The sequence below is a fragment of the Salmo salar genome, chromosome 07 (genome assembly GCF_965601325.2).
Source record: "Salmo salar chromosome 07, fSalSal1, whole genome shotgun sequence".
Lineage (NCBI taxonomy): Eukaryota > Metazoa > Chordata > Actinopteri > Salmoniformes > Salmonidae > Salmo > Salmo salar.
In genome coordinates, this window is record NC_138297.1 from 53111353 (window position 1) to 53132821 (window position 21469).

A 21469-nucleotide genomic window follows, 5' to 3' on the forward strand; every position below is an offset into this window, starting at 1 on the left:
CAATTTAGTCTCGTGGGACTAAGGCATGACACAGTGACTATACCATTTAATGTCGTGGGACACTAGGTCCCATTACGGTGAGTAACTCCAGGTCCACAGGTGAAGGGTATGTGACGCGCACCCGAAGGTGTAAAACTAAATATTTATTTCATAATAACAGTTGCCAAGCGGAGAAATTATAGCCATCATTCTAGTTTCCCTGGTCTTATAGTTTCGCTGGTCTTATAGTTTCCCTGGTCTGATAGTTCCCCTGGTATTATAGTTCCCCTGGTCTTATAGTTTCCCTGGTCTGATAGTTCCCCTGGTATTATAGTTCCCCTGGTCTTATAGTTTCCCTGGTCTGATAGTTCCCCTGGTATTATAGTTCCCCTGGTCTTATAGTTTCCCTGGTCTGATAGTTCCCCTGGTCTTATAGTTTCCCTGGTCTTATAGTTTCCCTGGTCTGATAGTTCCCCTGGTATTATAGTTCCCCTGGTCTTATAGTTTCGCTGGTCTTATAGTTTCGCTGGTCTTATAGTTTCCCTGGTCTTATAGTTCCCCTGGTCTTATAGTTTCCCTGGTCTTATAGTTTCCCTGGTCTTATAGTTTCCCTGGTCTTACAGTTTCCCTGGTCTTATAGTTCCCCTGGTCTTATAGTTTCCCTGGTCTTATAGTTCCCCTGGTCTTATAGTTTCCCTGGTCTTATAGTTCCCCTGGTCTTATAGTTTCGCTGATCTTATAGTTTCCCTGGTCTTATAGTTTCCCTGGTCTTATAGTTTCCCTGGTCTTATAGTTCCCCTGGTCTTATAGTTTCGCTGATCTTATAGTTTCCCTGGTCTTATAGTTCCCCTGGTCTTATAGTTCCCCTGGTCTTATAGTTTCCCTGGTCTTATAGTTCCCCTGGTCTTATAGTTTCGCTGATCTTATAGTTTCCCTGGTCTTATAGTTTCCCTGGTCTTATAGTTTCGCTGGTCTTATAGTTTCCCTGGTCTTATAGTTTCCCTGGTCTTATAGTTCCCCTGGTCTTATAGTTTCCCTGGTCTTATAGTTTCGCTGGTCTTATAGTTTCCCTGGTCTTATAGTTTCGCTGGTCTTATAGTTCCCCTGGTCTTATAGTTTCGCTGGTCTTATAGTTTCGCTGGTCTTATAGTTTCGCTGGTCTTATAGTTTCCCTGGTCTTATAGTTTTGCTGGTCTTATAGTTTCGCTGGTCTTATAGTTTCCCTGGTCTTATAGTTTCGCTGGTCTTATAGTTTCGCTGGTCTTATAGTTTCCCTGGTCTTATAGTTTCGCTGGTCTTATAGTTTCGCTGGTCTTATAGTTCCCCTGGTCTTATAGTTTCGCTGGTCTTATAGTTTCGCTGGTCTTATAGTTTCGCTGGTCTTATAGTTTCCCTGGTCTTATAGTTTCGCTGGTATTATAGTTTCGCTGGTCTTATAGTTTCGCTGGTCTTATAGTTTCACTGGTCTTATAGTTTCCCTGGTCTTATAGTTTCGCTGGTCTTATAGTTCCCCTGGTCTTATAGTTTCGCTGGTCTTATAGTTTCGCTGGTCTTATAGTTTCCCTGGTCTTATAGTTTCGCTGGTCTTATAGTTTCGCTGGTCTTATAGTTTCCCTGGTCTTATAGTCCTGGGAGAGTCTGATGAACTACGGGTCGCCCTACCCCTGAGCTGGACACCCCACTGAGTGGTTTTTAATAAAAAGGTTTCTTCCACTCCAGCTGTCGGCCGCCGAGCTCTACGCCACTGGTATCAGTGGGTTGCTGGGATCGGGACTGGGCTGGAAGGGCAATGCCTGTGGGTAATAGGCTTGAAGCAGGGATAACCTAGGCCAGCTCATTAAGCTCAAGGGGGAGGCGTGAGTTGGGCAAGACGCAAGTCTTGGGGGTATGATCTTTGACCCTCTGTAACTTTCTCACTCATCATTATTCACAGGATTATCCATAATCATGGTAGCATCCACATTCATGTAGCAGTGTTTAGAAACATATTCTATTCTTATTTACAATAAAAGTGACTCCAAAATGACACAATACATTATTTACCATTAATATCTATTGGACACAAAATAATCTGAAACAACCAAATCAAACTGCAAAGGCATCCAACAAGTTTGTAGTCGCAAGCTTGATGTAGTCATTATGCGCTATGAACATGGGACAAAATACTCAACTTTTGACTACTTTATTTATAAGAATCTTTAGCGGTGTCAATGATTTTGACCCCTACCTTTTAGAGAGAAAATAAATAGTACTTGTTGAACACCATCTAGGTCACATTTGATTTGGATAGTCCGGATACTTTACAAATGGTCATACTATCAACAAATTATCTGTTGATAAGCAACTGCTTGCTAAGGTTAGGGTTAGGGTTAAGGTTAAGGTTAGGTTTAAAATAAGGGTTAAGGTAAGGCTTAAGTTTAGGGTTAGGATAAGGGTTACGGTTAGGGTTAGGGCTAGGGTTGGGGTTAGTAGATTGTTAGTTGAAATGTTACTGATAGTCCGTAGAGCATCTACAAATAAAGTGTTACCCATTTAGTCAAATGAGTAAGCAGACTGCAGCCCCGGATCGGGCATGAGGCATCTGTGTCCCATCCTCTCAAGGGAAATGTCAAATACTGACTGGCTGGGCTCCCTAGAGGGTGAATGCAATGTCTTCAGCAGGGTGATGTCACCATGACAAGGTGAGGAGACATTTAGAAGAAGACTTTCTCTAGAGGCCCTTAAGCAACATTTATGTGCCATGGTTCTACAGAGAGGGGATTTGTGACTGTCTCTGTTTGATTCCGGAAGGGCAAAGCGTTGGCTGTTATGGCAGAGATTTCAGGTGTAGGACGAGGCTTATGTTAGCTGGAGGTGGACAAAGATGTGCCGAGGGACCTTCTGACTCCCCCATCCTCAGTCTCTCCTCACTGAATCATCCACTTCCTTTCTCTAATCCATTTCTCTCTAGTGAGCCACAAGTGTGTCCTGTTTGTATTGTTGGATGTTTTAACATATAAATTGGTGGACTTAAACATTTGATGGGGATTAGTCCAGCTTAGCTCTGTACCTAATGCTTAGATTAGGGATTTCTGTCAGAGCAGATAAGTAAATTACTGTATCGCTAGTTATTCAGAGGCTGTGTTCAACTGTTAAGGGGCATAAGCCTAAAAGCAGGACCTAAGATAGAAGGAGTTGTTCAGTGTCAGTTAGTGAGCTGACAGCCAATACCTCCTCATTAAGTCCCATTCACATCAACCAATTGTGCATGGTGACAGTCAAACAGGTCCCTGAACCATCCAGTATCACAAAACAACTACTCAAAGTGACAAATTACTCAGAGACAAGATGCTGTACACCAAATGAGATCGCCATTATTAAACCATTATTAAACTGTCAGAGATGTAGGAAACGTGCAGAGCCTCCCTCTGAGAGCATGTTCCCTCCAAACACTTCACCGTGAGACTGGTAGCTTGGTCTGAGGCAGGCTAAAAGGATAGACTACAGGCCACAAAACAAGGTAAAATACTAGGGGCCTGAAAACACATGGATCAATGTGTCTTTTCTTTGAGCTGCAGAGCCATTCCCCAAACAGCTGGATATAATACTACCAGCTCCTACCTGCCTGAAACACACGTGGCTCATCAGGTACAGGGTGAAAACATCAAGTGAAATGGTGGAAGGAACAGCATAGTGAGAGAGTGTATTGCTGCTGTAGATGTGGGGAGCTCCTGCTAGGTCCGCATGGCCCTGTTAGGCCTACACTGAATCACCGCCTACCAGTAATAGATGTTGTTGCATGTAGGATAACCTAACACAACACAAGAGAGAAATGTTTTGGTCTGTCAATTCAATTGCTTTTTTGTAAACAACAGGAGGAAATACATCTCATTTGCGGTGTTGTTTTCTTTTGTTGAGACAAAAAGGGTCTTCTCTTGTAACTGTTGTCAGTATGTGGCTTCCTCTCCAACTTCTGGTTGTCTCGTTGTCCTGTTGAAAGTATCTCCTCCCATGTCGGCTACAATAGTTTTTGTTTACCAGGCCTGTTTTCAACAGCAGTATACCACCAGCAAGTTGTCAACTGTCTTGTTTTAACTTGACAGGCCTAGTCCTCGTCGTTTGTTTTCTTAGCACATCTCCGCTAATCACCTTGTCGCACACATTCATTATTGTTAAATAAAGATACATGATAATGATGTTATATGTGTGGAAGTAGCCCTACTTTTCAGAAGTTTCAGTAGTTTCCCCAAATTCGAATTTTGATGGATGAGTGTAGGCTACTTAATTATCTAATCCATTGTTTTCCTCTGTTTCCCTCCATAGGTGCAAAGGCGATTCAAAGCCTGAACTCCAACTGAATAAAAGAACATCCCCAAGACCAGATGCAATGGAGATGTTCAATTTCACCAGCTTCACCTACTGGAATGCCTCAGAAGGCACTGACGCAGGGCCTGTCATTGAACCCGAAAGCCCATACAAGACTGTGGAGGTGGTGTTCATCGTATTGGTGGCTGGGTCCCTCAGCCTGGTCACTGTTATTGGAAATATCCTGGTCATGCTTTCCATTAAGGTCAATAGGAACCTACAGACTGTCAACAACTACTTTTTATTCAGCCTTGCATGTGCTGACCTAATCATCGGGCTATGTTCCATGAACTTGTACACAGTATACATAGTGATTGGCTACTGGCCCTTAGGACCTGTGGTGTGTGATCTGTGGCTAGCCTTGGACTATGTCGTGAGTAACGCATCTGTCATGAACCTACTCATCATCAGTTTTGACAGATACTTCTGTGTCACAAAGCCTCTCAGCTACCCTGTCAAAAGGACCACCAAGATGGCAGGGATGATGATTGCTGCTGCCTGGGTCCTGTCCTTCATTCTGTGGGCCCCGGCCATCCTTTTCTGGCAGTTCATCGTGGGCGGGCGGACAGTGCCTGAGAGGGAGTGTTACATTCAGTTCTTCTCTAATGCAGCAGTCACCTTCGGCACGGCCATCGCAGCCTTCTACCTGCCCGTTATCATTATGGTCATTCTCTACATACAGATCTCTATAGCCAGTAAAAGCCGGGTGAAGAAGGAGACCAGGAAGCCGTCAGGGCCCAACCCAGAGGCCCTGTCCCACGAGCAGGCAAGGTGCAGTAATTCTGCCAAGCCCATCAACAACAACGTGACAGCAGAGGACACAGAGCAGGGCAGGATCGAAGCCACAGATGACGTGGCCAACCAGCACGACGGTAAACTGCAGAACGGCAAGGGCCCGTCCACCACGGGTGGAGATGGGGAGATGGAGGGCGTGGATAGGGGTAGGGAGAACTGTGCCCACGGAGAGGAGAAAGAGAGCTCCAACGACTCGACATCTGGCAGTGCAGCTGCATCCAACCACAAAGAAGAAGAGGCGGTGCCATCCAGAGCAAACTGCAACGCCGAGCTCGTTCAGCAGCCAACCCGCCACCGGGCCAAGGCAGGCGGCTCCAAACTCACCTGCATCAAGATTAAGACCAAGTCTCCCAAGGGGGACTGCTACACACCCTCCAACGCCACGGTGGAGATCGTCCCCGCCACGGAAAAGCAGAACCACGTGGCACGGAAAATTGTGAAGATGACCAAGCAGCCGCCCAAGAAGAAGAAAGCACCACCGTCTCGGGAGAAGAAGGTGACCCGTACCATCATGGCCATCCTGGTGGCCTTTGTGGCCACCTGGACCCCTTACAATGTCATGGTGCTCATCAACACCTTCTGCTCCAGCTGCATCCCCAGCACGGTCTGGACTATCGGCTACTGGCTGTGCTACATCAACAGCACCATCAACCCCGCCTGCTATGCCCTCTGCAATGTCACTTTCAAAAAGACATTCAAACATCTCCTCCTCTGCCAATACAAAAACATTAGGTCAGCTAGATGAATATGGATGCGAGTGTGCGGTGTGTGTGTGTGTGTGTGTGTGTGTGTGTGTGTGTGTGTGTGTGTGTGTGTGTGTGTGTGTGTGTGTGTGTGTGTGTGTGTGTGTGTGTGTGTGTGTGTGTGTGTGTGTGTGTGTGTGTGTGTGTGTGTGTGTGTGAGAGAGAGAGAGAGAGAGAGAGAGATAGAGAAAGAGAGAGAGAGAGAGAGAGAGAGAGAGAGAGAGGTTTATGATGTGGTCCCTTTCCTTTGTTTTTACTCTACGGCTCATAAGAGAACATGTATCCTGCAGCCATGTTGGGTTTGGCTCTGATGAATGAGATTTGTGATGCAACTGTTGAGACATAAGACTTACAAAGAAGCGCACAGCCAGGAGAACAAATAGACCGAACATGAAAAGGACAGTTGGATAGAGAGCTCTGCACTGCACAAGACGAATTCTAAGGGAAAATAGGGCTGACTGAATTCACATACTTCCCGTTTGAAATTCAGTGTAAAAAAAAACGAAACCTGTATATATCAATGTATACGCAAAATATGTGTGTGTGTGTGTGTGTGTGTGTGTGTGTGTGTGTGTGTGTGTGTGTGTGTGTGTGTGTGTGTGTGTGTTTGTGTGTGTGTGTGTGTGTGTGTGTGTGTGTGTGTGTGTGTGTGTGTGTGTGTGTGTGTGTGTGTGTGTGTGTGTGTGTGCATCTGTCTGAGCGTGACAGAATGATCCATCACACAGTTTCAGTGGAGATGTCCGCCAGTAAAGACAGCACAAGGACATACAGTACATACTACAAACTGTTATCTGTATGCCGGTGGCACTCTGTGTTGGCGGCACACAAAGCAGAGCAGCTTGTCTAAACTGCCTCTCTGACATGTTCATATACGACTGAGTAACATGGCTGGGAGCCCTCCTATCTCCAGGGATGGACCATAAGTGGCCCCTGAAGGGCATAGCAGGACAGAGACCAGGCCTGGCCAGGGTCACCTCTCACCACAACGTAGGACTGAGGTTAGGAAACTTGTTTTGAAAAAAGGTCATGAGTAAACAAATAAATAGATAAGGCATTGTCTAAAAAGGCATTGTTCAGTTACATTATTTAGCTTGCTATTCGTTTTCCACATCATTTTAGATGATCGGCGATTTGATCTCTTACAATTAATTACATGAAGAGTTTGACGTTTATTTGATTGTATATTAAGATATTTTTTTGGGCAGATAGTCTACACTCTTAGAAAAAAAGGTGCTATCTAGAACCAAAAAGGGTTATTTGGCTGTCACCGTAGGAGAACCCTTTGAAGAAACCCTTTTGGTTCCAGGTAGAACCCTTTTGGATCCAGTAGAACTCTTTTGCCTTCCATGTAGAACCCTTTCCACAGAGAGATCTACATGGAACCCAAAAGAGTTCTACCTGTAAACAAAAAGGGTTCTACCTGGATCCAAAAAATGGTTCTCCTATGGGGACAGCTTCAGAACCCTTTTGGAGCCTGTTTTCTAAAAGTGTATTGATGCTTGGAGCTTGTAAATACATTCAGAGTGTAGCAGTTGGCAGGGGCTTGGAGCCAAAGCCTATTCAATTATACAGGAAGGGATCTTGTGCTTTTCCAGGGGTGAGTTGGATATTCCTCTGAGATTGGATTTTCAACATAATTTGATCCCGCTATGTTGCAGATGTTACAGCCTGTAACAAGAGCCACCCACCTGTTGTATGTCAGTCCTGACTGATAATGAAGAGAAAGATTGAAAATGATTGTATTTTTGTCTTGCTGTCATCAGAGGTGGTTGAGTAGGGGTTACCAAGGTTGTAGAGTGATTGAAAGAGTGTCATATCATGGAGATTTAGAGGTTATTTCAGTGCATGTTTCTGTTGTTACTCCGGAATGGGGTTAAATACCAATAATCACAGGCCATGGCCTTGTGAATTATAAGGGCTACTCGATGTTAGATGTACTAATTCATCTACATCTGTGTGTGTGTGTGTGTGTGTGTGTGTGTGTGTGTGTGTGTGTGTGTGTGTGTGTGTGTGTGTGTGTGTGTGTGTGTGTGTGTGTGTGTGTGTGTGTGTGTGTGTGTGTGTGTGTGTGTGCGTGTGTGCGTGTGTGCGTGTGTGTGTGTGTTTAACCATTAGTAAACAAACAAAAATTTGAACAACTGGGGACATTTTGTTAGTCCCCACGAGGTCAAATGCTATTTCTAGGGGGTTTAGGGTTAAGGTTAGAATTAGTGTTAGGGTTAGAATGATGTTAAGGGTTAGGGTTAGTAGCCAGGGTTACACCATACCCTAACCGGCCGCACGAGTGCGCCATCGTGCGCAAAATGATTTTGTGCCCCCAAGCGCGATCACGACACGCAGGTTAAAATATCAAAATAAACTCTGAACCAATTATTTTTATTTGGTGACAGGTCAAATAGTATTAATAATTTATGGCAATTTAGCTAGCTAGCTTGCAGTTGCTAGCTAATTTGCCCTATTTAGCTAGCTTGCTGTTGCTAGCTAATTTGTCCTGGGATATAAACGTTGAGTTGTTATTTTACCTGAAATGCACAAGATCCTCTACTTCGACAATTAATCCACACATAAAATGGTCAACTGAATCGTTTCTAGTCATCTCTCCTCCTTCCAGGCTTTGTCTTCTTTGGACTTTATGTAGTTTATATAGTTACCACGACGACCGACCGAACTCAGTTCATCTTTCAATCACCCACGTGGGTATAACCAATGAGGAGATGGCACATGGGTATCTGCTTCTATAAAACAATGAGGAGATGGGAGAGGAAGGACTTGCACCGCGTTCAGCATCACAAATAGAACTGACTTCTATTTTAGCACTTGGCAACGCAGACGCTCGTTAGCGCGTGCGAGCAGTGCGGTGTGCAATAATTCAATAACATGTATGTTTAAATGTATTTTGCAACGAGCGCATGCAACGCGAGCGGTGTGGTCAGCATGTTAGGGTTAGGAGCTAGGGTTAGAGTTAAGGCTAGGTTTTTGTGTTAAGGTTAGGGTTAGGGTTAGGATAAGAGTATGGGTTAGGGTTAGTTTTAGGTTTAGGGTTAGGGGTTAGGGAAAATAAGATTTTGAATGGGACTGAATTGTGTGTCCCCACAAGGTTAGCTGTACAATACTGTGTGAGTGTGTGTGTGTGTGTGTGTGTGTGTGTGTGTGTGTGTGTGTGTGTGTGTGTGTGTGTGTGTGTGTGTGTGTGTGTGTGTGTGTGTGTGTGTGTGTGTGTGTGTGTGTGTGTGTTTCATCACATGAATATAGATGAAGTCATATGTATTGTTTATGTCCGTGTGTTTTAATGAGATCACAGTCTAAGGACGTTAGAAATAATACGACACTAGAATTCCCATGTTTTTGTGCCATACTGTTTGTGTCCATACATTTCGTCCACACCGTATGCTGATCTCCAACACAGTCCATTTATCTCTGACATGCTAATGTATTCCAATTTAAGTAATGAACATAAAGCAGCCATGGGATGGTCGCCACGTTGGTTGCTAGGGGGCTTAACAGAAAATGACACCAGCATTGAGCAGCCCCTTAAGGCAGTCTCCTTAAAGAGAGATATGGGACAGGCCTTTAATGGAAACTCACCATGAGCCTGATCAGATTATAAAATGATGTGGAACACCTACTGGAGATTAAAGATTGGCCGTTACGCGCTCGGTTTACACAGCCCCTCCCCTCCCGTCCCACTTAGTGTACCACTTGCTCCTGATCCCGTTATGTGTGACTGTGACGTCCCCTATATCAGGGCATTGTTTAAAGGCCCGTGAAACATAAGGAACATCATATTTACATCTATCTATCTATCTATCTATCTATCTGTCTGTCTGTCTGTCTGTCTGTCTGTCTGTCTGTCTGTCTGTCTGTCTGTCTGTCTGTCTGTCTGTCTGTCTGTCTGTCTGTCTGTCTGTCTGTCTGTCTGTCTGTCTGTCTGTCTGTCTGTCTGTCTGTCTGTCTGTCTGTCTGTCTGTCTGTCTGTCTATCTATCTATCTATCTATCTCTCTCGCTCTCTTTCCCTCTCTCTCTCGCTCTCTCTCTGTCTCTCGCTCTCTCTCGCTCTCTCTCTCGCTCTCTCTCTCGCTCTCTCTCTCGCTCTCTCTCTCGCTCTCTCTCTCGCTCTCTCTCGCTCTCTCTCGCTCTCTCTCTCTCTGACATTGTCCCCCAGTGTCTCCTCCCCCTTAATGACATTGTTATGACTAACATCGCCCCCAATATTATAAAGATAAAAGACAACGCAACCTACTGAAAAATTCACTAGAGGCGTCAAAATAACACAACATTTAGGTCATGAGTAATTATTAACAAATTCTGCTTTTAATGGAAATGTGATGGCAAAGTAAGTGGAAGAGGATGAAGATCCTCTGAATCCTTGAAATCTTCCTTATTTAAATGCAGGTTATCCTCTGGAAGCCTGGCACCTATAATTCAGTCGATCTGTTCGACTGCCCGAGCCCAGCTGTGTGCGCGAGCCCAGCAGTGTGCGCGAGCCCAGCAGTGTGCGCGAGCCCAGCAGTGTGCGCGAGCCCAGCAGTGTGCCCGAGCCCAGCAGTGTGCGCGAGGCATCCATCCAAGTTTACAATCCAGCCATCCGTCAGGTTGATAAGTGGACCCATGTCTGGGTGTCATCTGTCACACGTCTCAGTGGTTGGTGTTGCTAAGAGCCTCCTAGCTTCCCAGAACGGAACGTCTGATTCAGCTCAGGCTAAGCTGCTGTTTGAGTGATACCAGCAGGATAGTAAGTGCTCTCCAACACAACTGGTGGTCTGGGTCTTTTTTGAGAACAGTTATCCGGGTGTTTGATGGAAAGTGACAGCCATTTATCACCAATCGAGGGACAGGGTCCCCAGACAAGATGGCTGTCACTCACTGAGTCTCAGTGGAATGCTCTTTCAGCTGCTTTCAGACACAGTGGAAAGCTCACACCCCTTTAGCACTCCTCACCCGTCAACAGCATATTGTTTGACTAACAGAAATCCTGCGCTGTCCACTTTGTACGGTCCGATAAGCCCACATTTGTAGTCACAGTTGCAGAGAGGCGGCCTGTCATCCACAGGATACACAACAGGCTCTCACATCTTAGGTACCATGTTTGGATACTGTCAGCCATTTCAGACAGGGTCAGCCAAAGGTTTCCACAAAATAAATAATGCGTCCTTCAGGAATCACACGTTACTGTATAGTCTAGAGAATGATGGAAACAAAGGGATGGAGTACAGTAACTCTCAGATGGATTTTGGCTAGACTTTTTATTACCATACTGTAACAACAGGACATAGCTCTCTGTCCATGTGGGGGGGTGTATTTCTCATTGAGTGGATTCACCTGTCGACGTACAAAGAGCCTCATTCCACTGGTATATTTCCCCTTCATCACATAAAAATTGTCTCCATGGCGTCAACAGATCATCATGTGCCGTCTGAGCTAGCTGGGCTCCTCTTCACACGGCTTGTTTCAAAGGGCTAAACCTTTTTAGGGAGATGTATTTTTCCCTAAATGTTTGATTGTGATTGATTAAATGTTGGGGGATTTTTTGGTTTAGTAGTTAGTTAGCTAGAATTGTGATGTTTTGATAGTGTACTTGAGAAATGTGTGAAAGCGTATTTATTCAGATTGTTACTGTGTTGTTTGGTCTGTTCTTGAGCAGAGGGTTAGTACCCATTGGGATGGGAACATCCTGAGTCTCTGTTTCTAGTTGAGATAGTTGGGCTACTTCTGCCACTTATAGCCGTGTTTCCAAGGCGATGTGGTATGTGTAGTGTATCTGAACAGAGAAATATATCGCCACATTGTATACTGAGCAATTTGAAGTGCCTTATTACTTATTACCCATTCTTATAATTGCTCATTGATATTTAAATGGATGTTTTATATTTTCAGGTGATGAAATCTTTGTTAGATGGTGGTGCAATTTAAGGTGACAGTCATAGATGTAGAAAAGCACAAGATCATCTAAAGTCTGAAATATTTTCTCCTTCTTCCTTGTGGTTGTGGAAGGCATAGGTTTTGTAAAAGGGGGAAAACATGTATCTAATTCATCCCTGGAGGTTTAGAGGGTACTTTAACACGTGTGTGTGTGTGTGTGTGTGTGTGTGTGTGTGTGTGTGTGTGTGTGTGTGTGTGTGTGTGTGTGTGTGTGTGTGTGTGTGTGTGTGTGTGTGTGTGCGTGTGCGTCTGTGTGTGTGCGCGCGCAGGGATGTCATGCACCCCAAATATGTATGTGAAGATGGCTGGGGGGTGGTCCTGAGGGGGGCTAATTTGGCATTTTTCAAACACCTGAAACAGCTTTTTTCTGCAAATTAGAGACATAATCATTATGCTTAATTATATGTGAAAATGTGTCTATTTTTCGGCATATCTAAGCATACCTCTTGATCTGTCTGTATCCTCCTGACTGGTGGTTCTTATTATAAAGAAACTAAATATGTTTCTCTGCATCTCTGCTAAAATCTGGGTAAAAGATTGAAAGGAATGTGAGTCTTATTCAGTACATTTAGTTAATGCTTGCTTTTCTAAAGCCTACCAACCTTGCCAGCAGGCATGCCAGCTAACATAGTTAGACAAGCTAGCTACTCTAACTTGATAGCCTGAAATGGCTTCATGTTAGTTACTTATGCGGTCGGGAGATTGGGAACCTATCTGGGCTAGGTAAAACCAACTTTATAAAATTGCTAAGTGGCTAGTTGTATTACAGAGAAAACAACGACAACAACACACACACACATATATACTATATATTAATTAAACAGGACAAATCTGAGGGGGGCACCTGCCTCTATGGGCATGATGCCTCTGTCTGTCTGTCTGTCTGTCTGTCTGTCTGTCTGTCTGTCTGTCTGTCTGTCTGTCTGTCTGTCTGTCTGTCTGTCTGTCTGTCTGTCTGTCTGTCTGTCTGTCTGTCTGTCTGTCTGTCTGTCTGTCTGTCTGTCTGTCTGTCTGTCTGTGTGTCTGTCTGTGTGTGTGTGTGTGTGTGTGTGTGTGTGTGTGTGTGTGTGTGTGTGTGTGTGTGTGTGTGTGTGTGTGTGTGTGTGTGCTTTGCTTTGCTTTGCTTTGCTTTGCTCTGCTCTATAAGAGACCCTTAGCATGTCAAAGCACCAAGTGGCATCTGTAAATAAAGACAACCCCATAGAAACACAAGCCACACATTGCATTCAGGGGGGCAAGAAACACTAAAGGATTCAACAAACAATGTTGTTTCTGTCCTCACCTCACAGTCCCTGTTTGAAAAGTGTCTCAAAAGCAAGTGGCTTCCAAAGACACACTGAAAGATAAAAATACAAGACAAACATTTATTTTTGCCTAAACACATATGATCATCATAGTGTACATTTTGTATCACGTTTTATAAAGCTATATCTATTATATTGTTGTACAAAATCTAGAATTGAACAGTGTATCAGTATGTGTTAGATGAGTACTACATCCAGATGGAACATGTGTTTATTGGAGTGACAATATTATGGTGGGAAAGAAAGAATCATCGTTAAGTGAATGAGAAAACAAATGCAATTCTGAGAGAACGGACCACTGCCGTGTGACATTTAAAACTGAACTAAAGTACACTCAACTGTCCCACTTTTCTTTTTTTTTTACTCTGTCCCATGTTTGGGCTTTGTGAGATTGACGATCAGTCGAAGAGGAGAATCAAGTGGTAACCTGTTGAATCTGCAGAGGAAAAAAATCCATTACTTACAAACAATGAAGTGCTGATGATCAGCCAAGAGGGATGTGTGTTCGGCATCCATTTTGTCTCAACTTGTAAGTGAGTGATGAGCAAAAAGGGACACAGACTGACCGTAGGGAGAAACTATGAGGCCAGCTGCTACAACATGCAGTGTAGTATTGGAAACATCTGGACTTCTTCCAGATATCGGGGGAATTGTTATTGAAACAAAGTCTTGTCTTGTCTTGAGGGAATGAACCATGTTGAACCATTGTAGGTGTGACTTCACTGAAATATCTCTTCAAATGGACAAACGGAATACAAATGATAAAAACTTATATTGTGGAAAATGTATATACAGCAGTGTACACTCTTCCAAAAGGGTTCTTCAGCTGTCCCCATAGGAGAACCCTTTTTGGTTCCAGGGAGGACCCTTTTTGGTTCCACATAGAACCCTCTGCGGAAAGGGTCCTACATGAAACCCAAAAGGGCTCTATCTGGAACCAAAAGGGTTCTACTTGGAACCAAAACGAGTTCTTAAAAGGGTTATCCTATGGGGACAGCCGAAGAACCCTTTAAGGTTCTAGATAGCTCCTTTTTTTTCTTACGAGTGTACAGGGTGTTCATTTTTCAGTTGCGTCAGTATGTAAATCGAATCATTGTGCTCTCATCCACTGTGGCTCACGGCTCCTAATACGGTCGATATATTGTCTGTTAAAAACGTATTATTTGAATTGTATATATCTCTATAGTATACATTATATGTCATTTGGATGAGATACAGTTGAAATATACATAGGTCTACACATGTTTAATAGCTATCTGAATGTTCCCTTCCCTTCCCTTCTCACCCTCCCTTATCCTAATATGATACTCCCTCACCCCTAATGTACAGTAATAATGTTCATGATTTCTTTTGCGCCATTAGTTGATTGTTTAATAGTTCTGGACAATGAAGCTGAGTGTTAATATCATTGGCCACTCACTTATGAAGCTGTAAAATATTAACCATATTCAGTGGATTTATGGTGGCATATTCATTTTTTAAATCAATTCAAATAAAATGTACGAAAAATGTTTCATGGCATTTTGTGTCCAGATTATTGAAATGATAGTGGTGTGGAGAAATGTATCACTTGTTTGGTCGGAATTGGAAATTACGCACATTAGGTTTTTATTTAGCTTTCATATTACGCCTCCATAATTTCATATGGACATGCAATTACTTCAATCAGGGTGAGTAAACATCACACATATTTGGACATCATTTCAAACTTTGTTTTTTTTAATGTAGTCGATAATTAGGACAGGTCAACTCCAGTTGTAAACTACAATAACAGTTTTACTCAGAGTTCACCTGGAGAGCGGGGGAACTACAAAGTGAGGTATAATAGCAGGAGGACCAGAACTAATACTGGACACAACCTCTTACACACTAACAACTGTACAGTACAGTAGCTAATTTATACAGTCATCTGACAATAGTTTACATCTTTCACTGTAGATAACATTAGAAAAGGAATTTCCTTCACATCAATGAGTACTTATGTTTCTTATTAATGTATGCCCTCAAAAATTGTTCGAATTTTTTTTACCAGCAAAATAACCTTTAAAACCACAGTAAAGACATGAGGTTTTAACTTTAAGCTGCTTTAAATCAAGACATGCAAGAAAGGATTTTTTATTTGAGTGAGAATAATTGTGTCACCTCAAACAAAATGGATGTTATGTAATATGAACAAAAATCAAATTTATTTAGATTTTCCAAAAATGACCCTGAAAAATGTTACGGTAAGCATTTTAGTAAGAAATGCTTAATTTGTATTATTTACGCAGAGTATTAAATCCCCTACAAGAAATTCATATGAGAAATTTGGAAAGAAATACATTTTATCACTTCTATCCAACTCTTTGTTGTGTAGCTGCTACAGGCCCCTATAAACCTACAGGACAAACAAATAGGAACCATGTTGAGATAGGGCAGTATAAGCATCAACTTCCACTTCCTGATTCCCATGATGCACCACTAGTCCATCGGAGTGCGCTCCCTCTTCTTCCCATCCCGTTTCGGCTTCTTGGCATCTGCAGGAACAGGTGGGCATCAGGTTAGAATCGACATCCACACTGTTACTTACCCTGCAGTCAGAATGTTTTTGAAGATCATAACCTGCCTTTCGGACAGTCTTCCATGAAAAGTGAATTTGCCAGTTTTTCAGATATAATCAACCATTTGGGTTTTAGTGGAACTTGTTATTGGTCTTCAAACAGTGAATATCTTTTGATATTTTTATTTGAGCCTTAACTGGCACTCCACTTCAAGCTCCTGTCTCACTCACTCACTGGGTGTGTTGTTAATCCTACCGCTGGCCTGAGGATTGCAGGTTTACTGTGCATGTGGACAAACATGAAAGTGCTTAATCATCGTCCCACAAGAGTGGCTTTAGTACCTGACAGCCATGGCAGGAACCACAGTCCATACCCCTGTCTCTGGTCTGATGAACAGGAGCAACATACCCCACTCGCCATACATATATTCTGCTATCTATCTATCTATCTATCTATCTATCTATCTATCTATCTATCTATCTATCTATCTATCTATCTATCTATCTATCTATCTATCTATCTATCTATCTATCTATCTATCTATCTATCTATCTATCTATCTATCTATCTATCTATCTATCTATCTATCTATCTATCTATCTATCTATCTATCTATCTATCTATCTATCTATCTATCTATCTATCTATCTATCTATCTATCTATCTATCCGTCCATCCGTCCATCCGTCCATCCGTCTATCTGGCTGCTTGTCTATCTGCCTTCCTGTCTGCTTGTCTGACTGTCTGTTTATCTGTCTGTCTAATCTGTCTGTCTGTCTGCTTGTTTGCCTGCCTGTCTGTCCGCCTGCCTGTCTATCTGTCTGTGTGTCTGTCTGCTAGTCTGTCCGCCTGCCTATCTGTCTATCTATCTATCTGTCTGCTTGCCTGTCTGCCTGTTCGCGTGTCTGCATGTCTGCATGTCTGTCTGCGTTTAGAAGCGCGTGAGGGGGAAAGTAAACAACAAGGAAAAGGCAGGACTCATCTAAAGTCTGTTTCCCCCAGGAGCTCCTATCATTGTAGATTACAGGGTGGGATGTTGTTGGTGGGCGGTAACAGACGAGAATGTCAACTGGCTAATCAACACCTGTTTGTTTTGTACCTGATCTAAAGCAAGTTCCCACCTGCCACTAATTTAAGGTCCTCCCACGTCAGTTTGTTGATGAAAGCCACCCTCTCCAGCTAATCTGCGAAAAAAACGTCCTCAACATAAAACATTTAAACACTCCATCAATACTACTGTACGTTGCCGCTCCACTACAACATATTAGAACGATTCAAACTGGATTTAAATTTACAGCACATGAATCGATCTATTCACCACCGATGCAGCATTAGCCAATATACAGTACCAAGCCAAGTCATATACAGTACAATAAGACATCAGCATTAAACATGAACAAAGTCATGCAAACATTGAGGAATCATTTGCTTATCCTTCACATGCCCTTTAATAATCTATGTGAAACGTCCTATCAGCATTGGAGCATTAATGTGAAGAATGTGATGATAATCAGCATATAAAGTATTGTAAATCATCCCGATGCTAATCTTTTATCCCTGATAAACAAACAATGCTATCCATCGGTAAATACAGAAGTAATGATTCCTTGCTTGTATAGAATTGCCAAATCATTAATAAGTGGGTATAAATGAACCCGTTGTAAGGGTCGATATGCCTCAGGCCAATGCACAGACCTAGAGATGACTCATGAATCGCAAGTGTCTAACTGATTGGTGATAGCCTACCAGATGTTGCCTGTGCTACCAAAATGCATAATGTTTGTCACTCGAATCCTCCTAAAATATAATGTTGACATCAATGCCCCAGGGACCTGCTATACATTTCTCATAAGCACATGTATTGCAATCATATTGTGGACAAGCCAAGAGCGTTCTGTGAGTTTGGAGATTGGGATGTGGGTGTTCATACAAAACACAGAAAATTGCTCCTCGCTCCATTTGTTTGGCCAGTTTTAATTTGTTTAACTGTGTTTTTGCCTGTGCCTTTGTCAGCACATTTGGCTCCCTAGGGAGACAGAGAGAATCACATTACCTCTGCGAGCCCCGTCTGTGAGATTGGAGCTCTCACCATGCCGGAGTGCTTTCTGCTGCATAGGCACATTACTGTGTACTCTCTCCGCTCTCATTTCTGCCACCGCACTTTTGACACAGACTCATAATAATCAGAGCGGCTTGGAGAGAATAGGTTTTGAACCGGGATGCCGTGAAACAGGCTGAGTGCAATAAAACTGAATTCAGTGTCTGAATGGGCTGTCTCGTACACAGAAACACAACGACACAGCCCTTCTCAGGGGAATGATAAACCATCGCCAGCCCCAAAACAACTCCTCGACGGCAGCCCCAGGGTTTTCATCTCTATAAATCCTTTTGTTTCCCCGCAAATCATCTCTGACATTCTCCGCTCCCCACTGTGGCTCCCCTGCTCCTTCTTCTGAGTAAGGAGGGAGGAGAGTAGGAGAATTCTACAGGTATTCATAACGTTTCATTTCTGCTTCATTTCGGTCACTCTCTGTTTTCCGGCCTTTCCATTTCATTCGTGGGGCCCATCTCTACCTGAGGTTAGACAAGGGAGAAGCTGACACTGAATCTCAGATCGCTCCCTCGCTGCCTCGCAGCATTGTCTCCTCAAGACTATGGGCCTGGCAGATGTTTTCTCCATTGCTCCTGGCACCAGCAGACAAGGTGGCTGTTTAGAATTGTAAATATGACTGGGCGGATATGGTGGCCCCAGCCGGAAGTGAGATAGTCCCTCGCTCTGTAGCCGGGGTTCATTACAAGTCCTCTGATCCCTCCTCTGTGACTCTGACTGGCCTGGAATCCCCTTCCAACACACACACACACACACAAACACACACAGGGGCAAGTGCATACACACACACGCACACACAAACATCGTCAGCCTCTCTGTTTCCCAGTAACCCCTTAGCTTACCAGGGCTTATCTGTCAAATGGCAGACATGGGAAATCATATTCTCAGATAGCAGGTCTTTCTTTTCAACTCTCTCCATTCTTCTTCTCCACCGTCATCCCTCCCTCCTCCTTTCACACTGTGGTTCTCACCTTCCCTAGGACAGTAGGCCCGACTTAAAACAGGACTGGCCTCCATCACACAGGATTCATTTGGGAGTATATGATCATTTATATAGGTACAGTGCTATACAATCCTGTACAGGTGCTTGCACGCACACACACACACACACCACACACACACACTGTATAGAGATTACCATTACATTTTAATCACTGCAGAAATAAAGTTATTTCTGTATGTCACCTTGCTATTTCTGTCACTGAAATGCATGTGCACCGAAGAAATACACCAACACAAATATGATTTTAATTTGGATCAGATTCCTTTCATGTGACATCCTAAATAGGCTTTGCTCGGCTTATGTGAAAGATATTGTTGTTTTTTCGAGAACCATTACCCAAGCCAGGGGTTCCACTCCACTGTCAATCTGACATGTTTTTTTTCCGTCACAGAGAGATTTGTCTTAGCAGCTTTTTACCCTTTTGATTTCCCTAACTCCCAGGTTATTAGGATGCGAGGGAAACTTGAATTGAACCCAAAATCCCAATCAGATTGACAGGAGTGCGTGTTTTTCTCTGTCCTCGAGCAGGAAACTGTCTTAACTGTTAGCCGCCTGCCTGAAAAACAATGAGACTCTGGTCCAGTCGCTCCTGGAGAGTCTGTTCTGTTCTGGCACACCCTCTCATACAGTAGATTACTGTCAGGGCTGCTGCCAAATCTACCCTGATTCCAGTTTCACACTCTCAACAAATCGCCACAGTAGCCTACTTCTCAAAACGCAGTCAGGTTGGACATAATGTACACACTAGCCCCATGAGTCCTTTACTGGCAACATCATGCAGCAGCATTCATTATATTTTTAAACAACTTCTGCTCTCACTTGATTGGTTTTAGTGGGAGTTGTTAATAAAGCCTTTATGTGGGGAAAATAGATGAACATCTGTGTGTTGGCCTCTATATGTTGGTAACATTCTGTCACTGTATTAATGATGGAGCACTGAACTAAAGAATTAATCTGCTTTACTTTTGGAACATTTTGTAAAGTTTGGACATGAGGTATACATCTTATAACAAACTGAATGGCAAAAAATGTCTTATGTTAAACACGGTTTGATGAATGATGAAAGGCAATGTTCATCAGCGCATTGAATGAAGCAGTTAGACAAACAGGGCTAACTGTGACTGACCTAAATATTGAATATGCAATTTCATTCTATTAAGATACTCATCTAGTTTATTGTATCAGACAGATGAAATTAACCAAAACGAAATACATTAGAAATCTATAATGTCTGTTCGGCGAATTGCCAACTAAAACCACAATCTGAAATCCTCAATGTCATGTTCGGTGACCATCTCAGTCTCACTGCTCTACATAATTGAAAGAGAAAAATCGATGTTTCTTGACGTCTCCTATTGTCTTCTTTAAATGGGTGAGTCTAGATGTCTACTGGCAGTTACTGAGAGAATGCAGCATTACATTTTCATACTTGACTGCTCAATACTTGTATTTACCTTAGTTCACCCTAGTTGAAGACTTATAGAAATCACTCCCACTGAACCTTTTAGGCTCAGTGAAGAGGCTAATTCCACCATCGTGGAGCTGGATTAAACATGAATCTCTGACAAGTTTAACACTATCGCAGAATGAATCATTCAGCAGGATGTCATCGGTGTGAGCTGTGAAAGTACTGCCAAATAATATGCTAATAAATATACGTTAGCAAGGTTAAAGGATGAAAAAAAGTTGACTGAAAGTGGCAACGTGCTTTAAATATGAAGCATAAAGGGAGCGGGTGAAAATGGTCCTTTTCTGACGGTTTAATTAACCAAAACTAATATCATCTTCCAACGCTTCCACACATTTATGGAGATTCACTCTCCAATGTATTGACTATTGTGTTTAAAATGGATCCTATAACTTTGCGTTTTGTCCTCTCCAACCATGTACAGTACCAGTCAAAAGTTTGGACACACCTACTCATTCAAGGGTTTTTCTTTATTTTGAATATTTTCTACATTGTAGAATAATAACGAAGACATCAAAACGATGAAATAACACATATGGAGTCATGTAATAACCAAAAAAGTGTTAAACAAATCAAAATATATTTTATATTTGTGATTCTTCAAAGTAGCCACCCTTTGCCTTGATGACAGCTTTGCATTCTCTCAACCAGCTTCATGAGGTACTCACCTGGAATGCATTTCAAGGTAAGGGTGGTATACAGAAGATAGCACTATTTGGTAAAAGACCAAGTCCATATTATGGCAAGAACAGCTTAAATAAGCAAAGAGAAACGACAGTCCATCATTACTTCAAGGTCAGTCAATTAGGAACATTTCAAGAACTTTGAAAGTTTCTTCAAGTGCAGTCTCAAAAACCATCAAGCGCTATGATAAAACTGGCTCTCATGAGGGCTGCCACAGGAAAGGAAGACCCAGAGTTACCTCTGCTGCAGAGGATAGGGGCTCCCGAGTGGCACAGAGTCTAAGGCACTGCATCTCAGTGCTAGAGGCGTCACTACATACCCTGGTTTGATCCCGAGCTGTATCACATCCAGCCATGATCGGGAGTCCCATAGGGCGGCGCCCAGCATTATCCAGGTTAGGGGAGGGTTTGGACGGGGTAGGCCATCATTGTAAAATAACACTTCCAGGCTGTGTAAGGGCTATTTGACCAAGAAGGAGAGTGATGGAGTGCTGCATCAGATGACCTGGCCTCCACAATCACCCGACCTCAACCCAATTGAGATGGTTTGGGATGAGTTGGACCGCAGAGTGAAGGAAAA

At 43.1% G+C, this 21469-nt stretch overlaps 2 protein-coding genes across 6 annotated transcripts in view; one reads left to right on the forward strand and one right to left on the reverse strand.

Annotated features, from left to right (window-relative positions):
- The window catches only part of LOC106609497 (muscarinic acetylcholine receptor M2-like), an 84150-nt gene extending 78273 nt beyond the window's left edge, over positions 1-5877 (forward strand). For all 3 annotated transcript variants that reach the window (XM_082977758.1, XM_014208372.3, XM_014208375.3), the window contains one exon: positions 4282-5877. In XM_082977758.1, the coding sequence (XP_082833884.1) occupies positions 4346-5863 (1518 nt within the window). In that variant the 5' untranslated portion in view covers positions 4282-4345 and the 3' untranslated portion in view covers positions 5864-5877. The remainder of the gene's footprint in view (positions 1-4281) is intronic.
- An 8909-nt stretch (positions 5878-14786) lies between these two features.
- The window catches only part of LOC106609498 (pleiotrophin-A), a 39627-nt gene continuing 32944 nt past the window's right edge, over positions 14787-21469 (reverse strand). For all 3 annotated transcript variants that reach the window (XM_014208377.3, XM_082977759.1, XM_082977760.1), the window contains exon 5: positions 14787-15601. In XM_014208377.3, the coding sequence (XP_014063852.1) occupies positions 15546-15601 (56 nt within the window). In that variant the 3' untranslated portion in view covers positions 14787-15545. The remainder of the gene's footprint in view (positions 15602-21469) is intronic.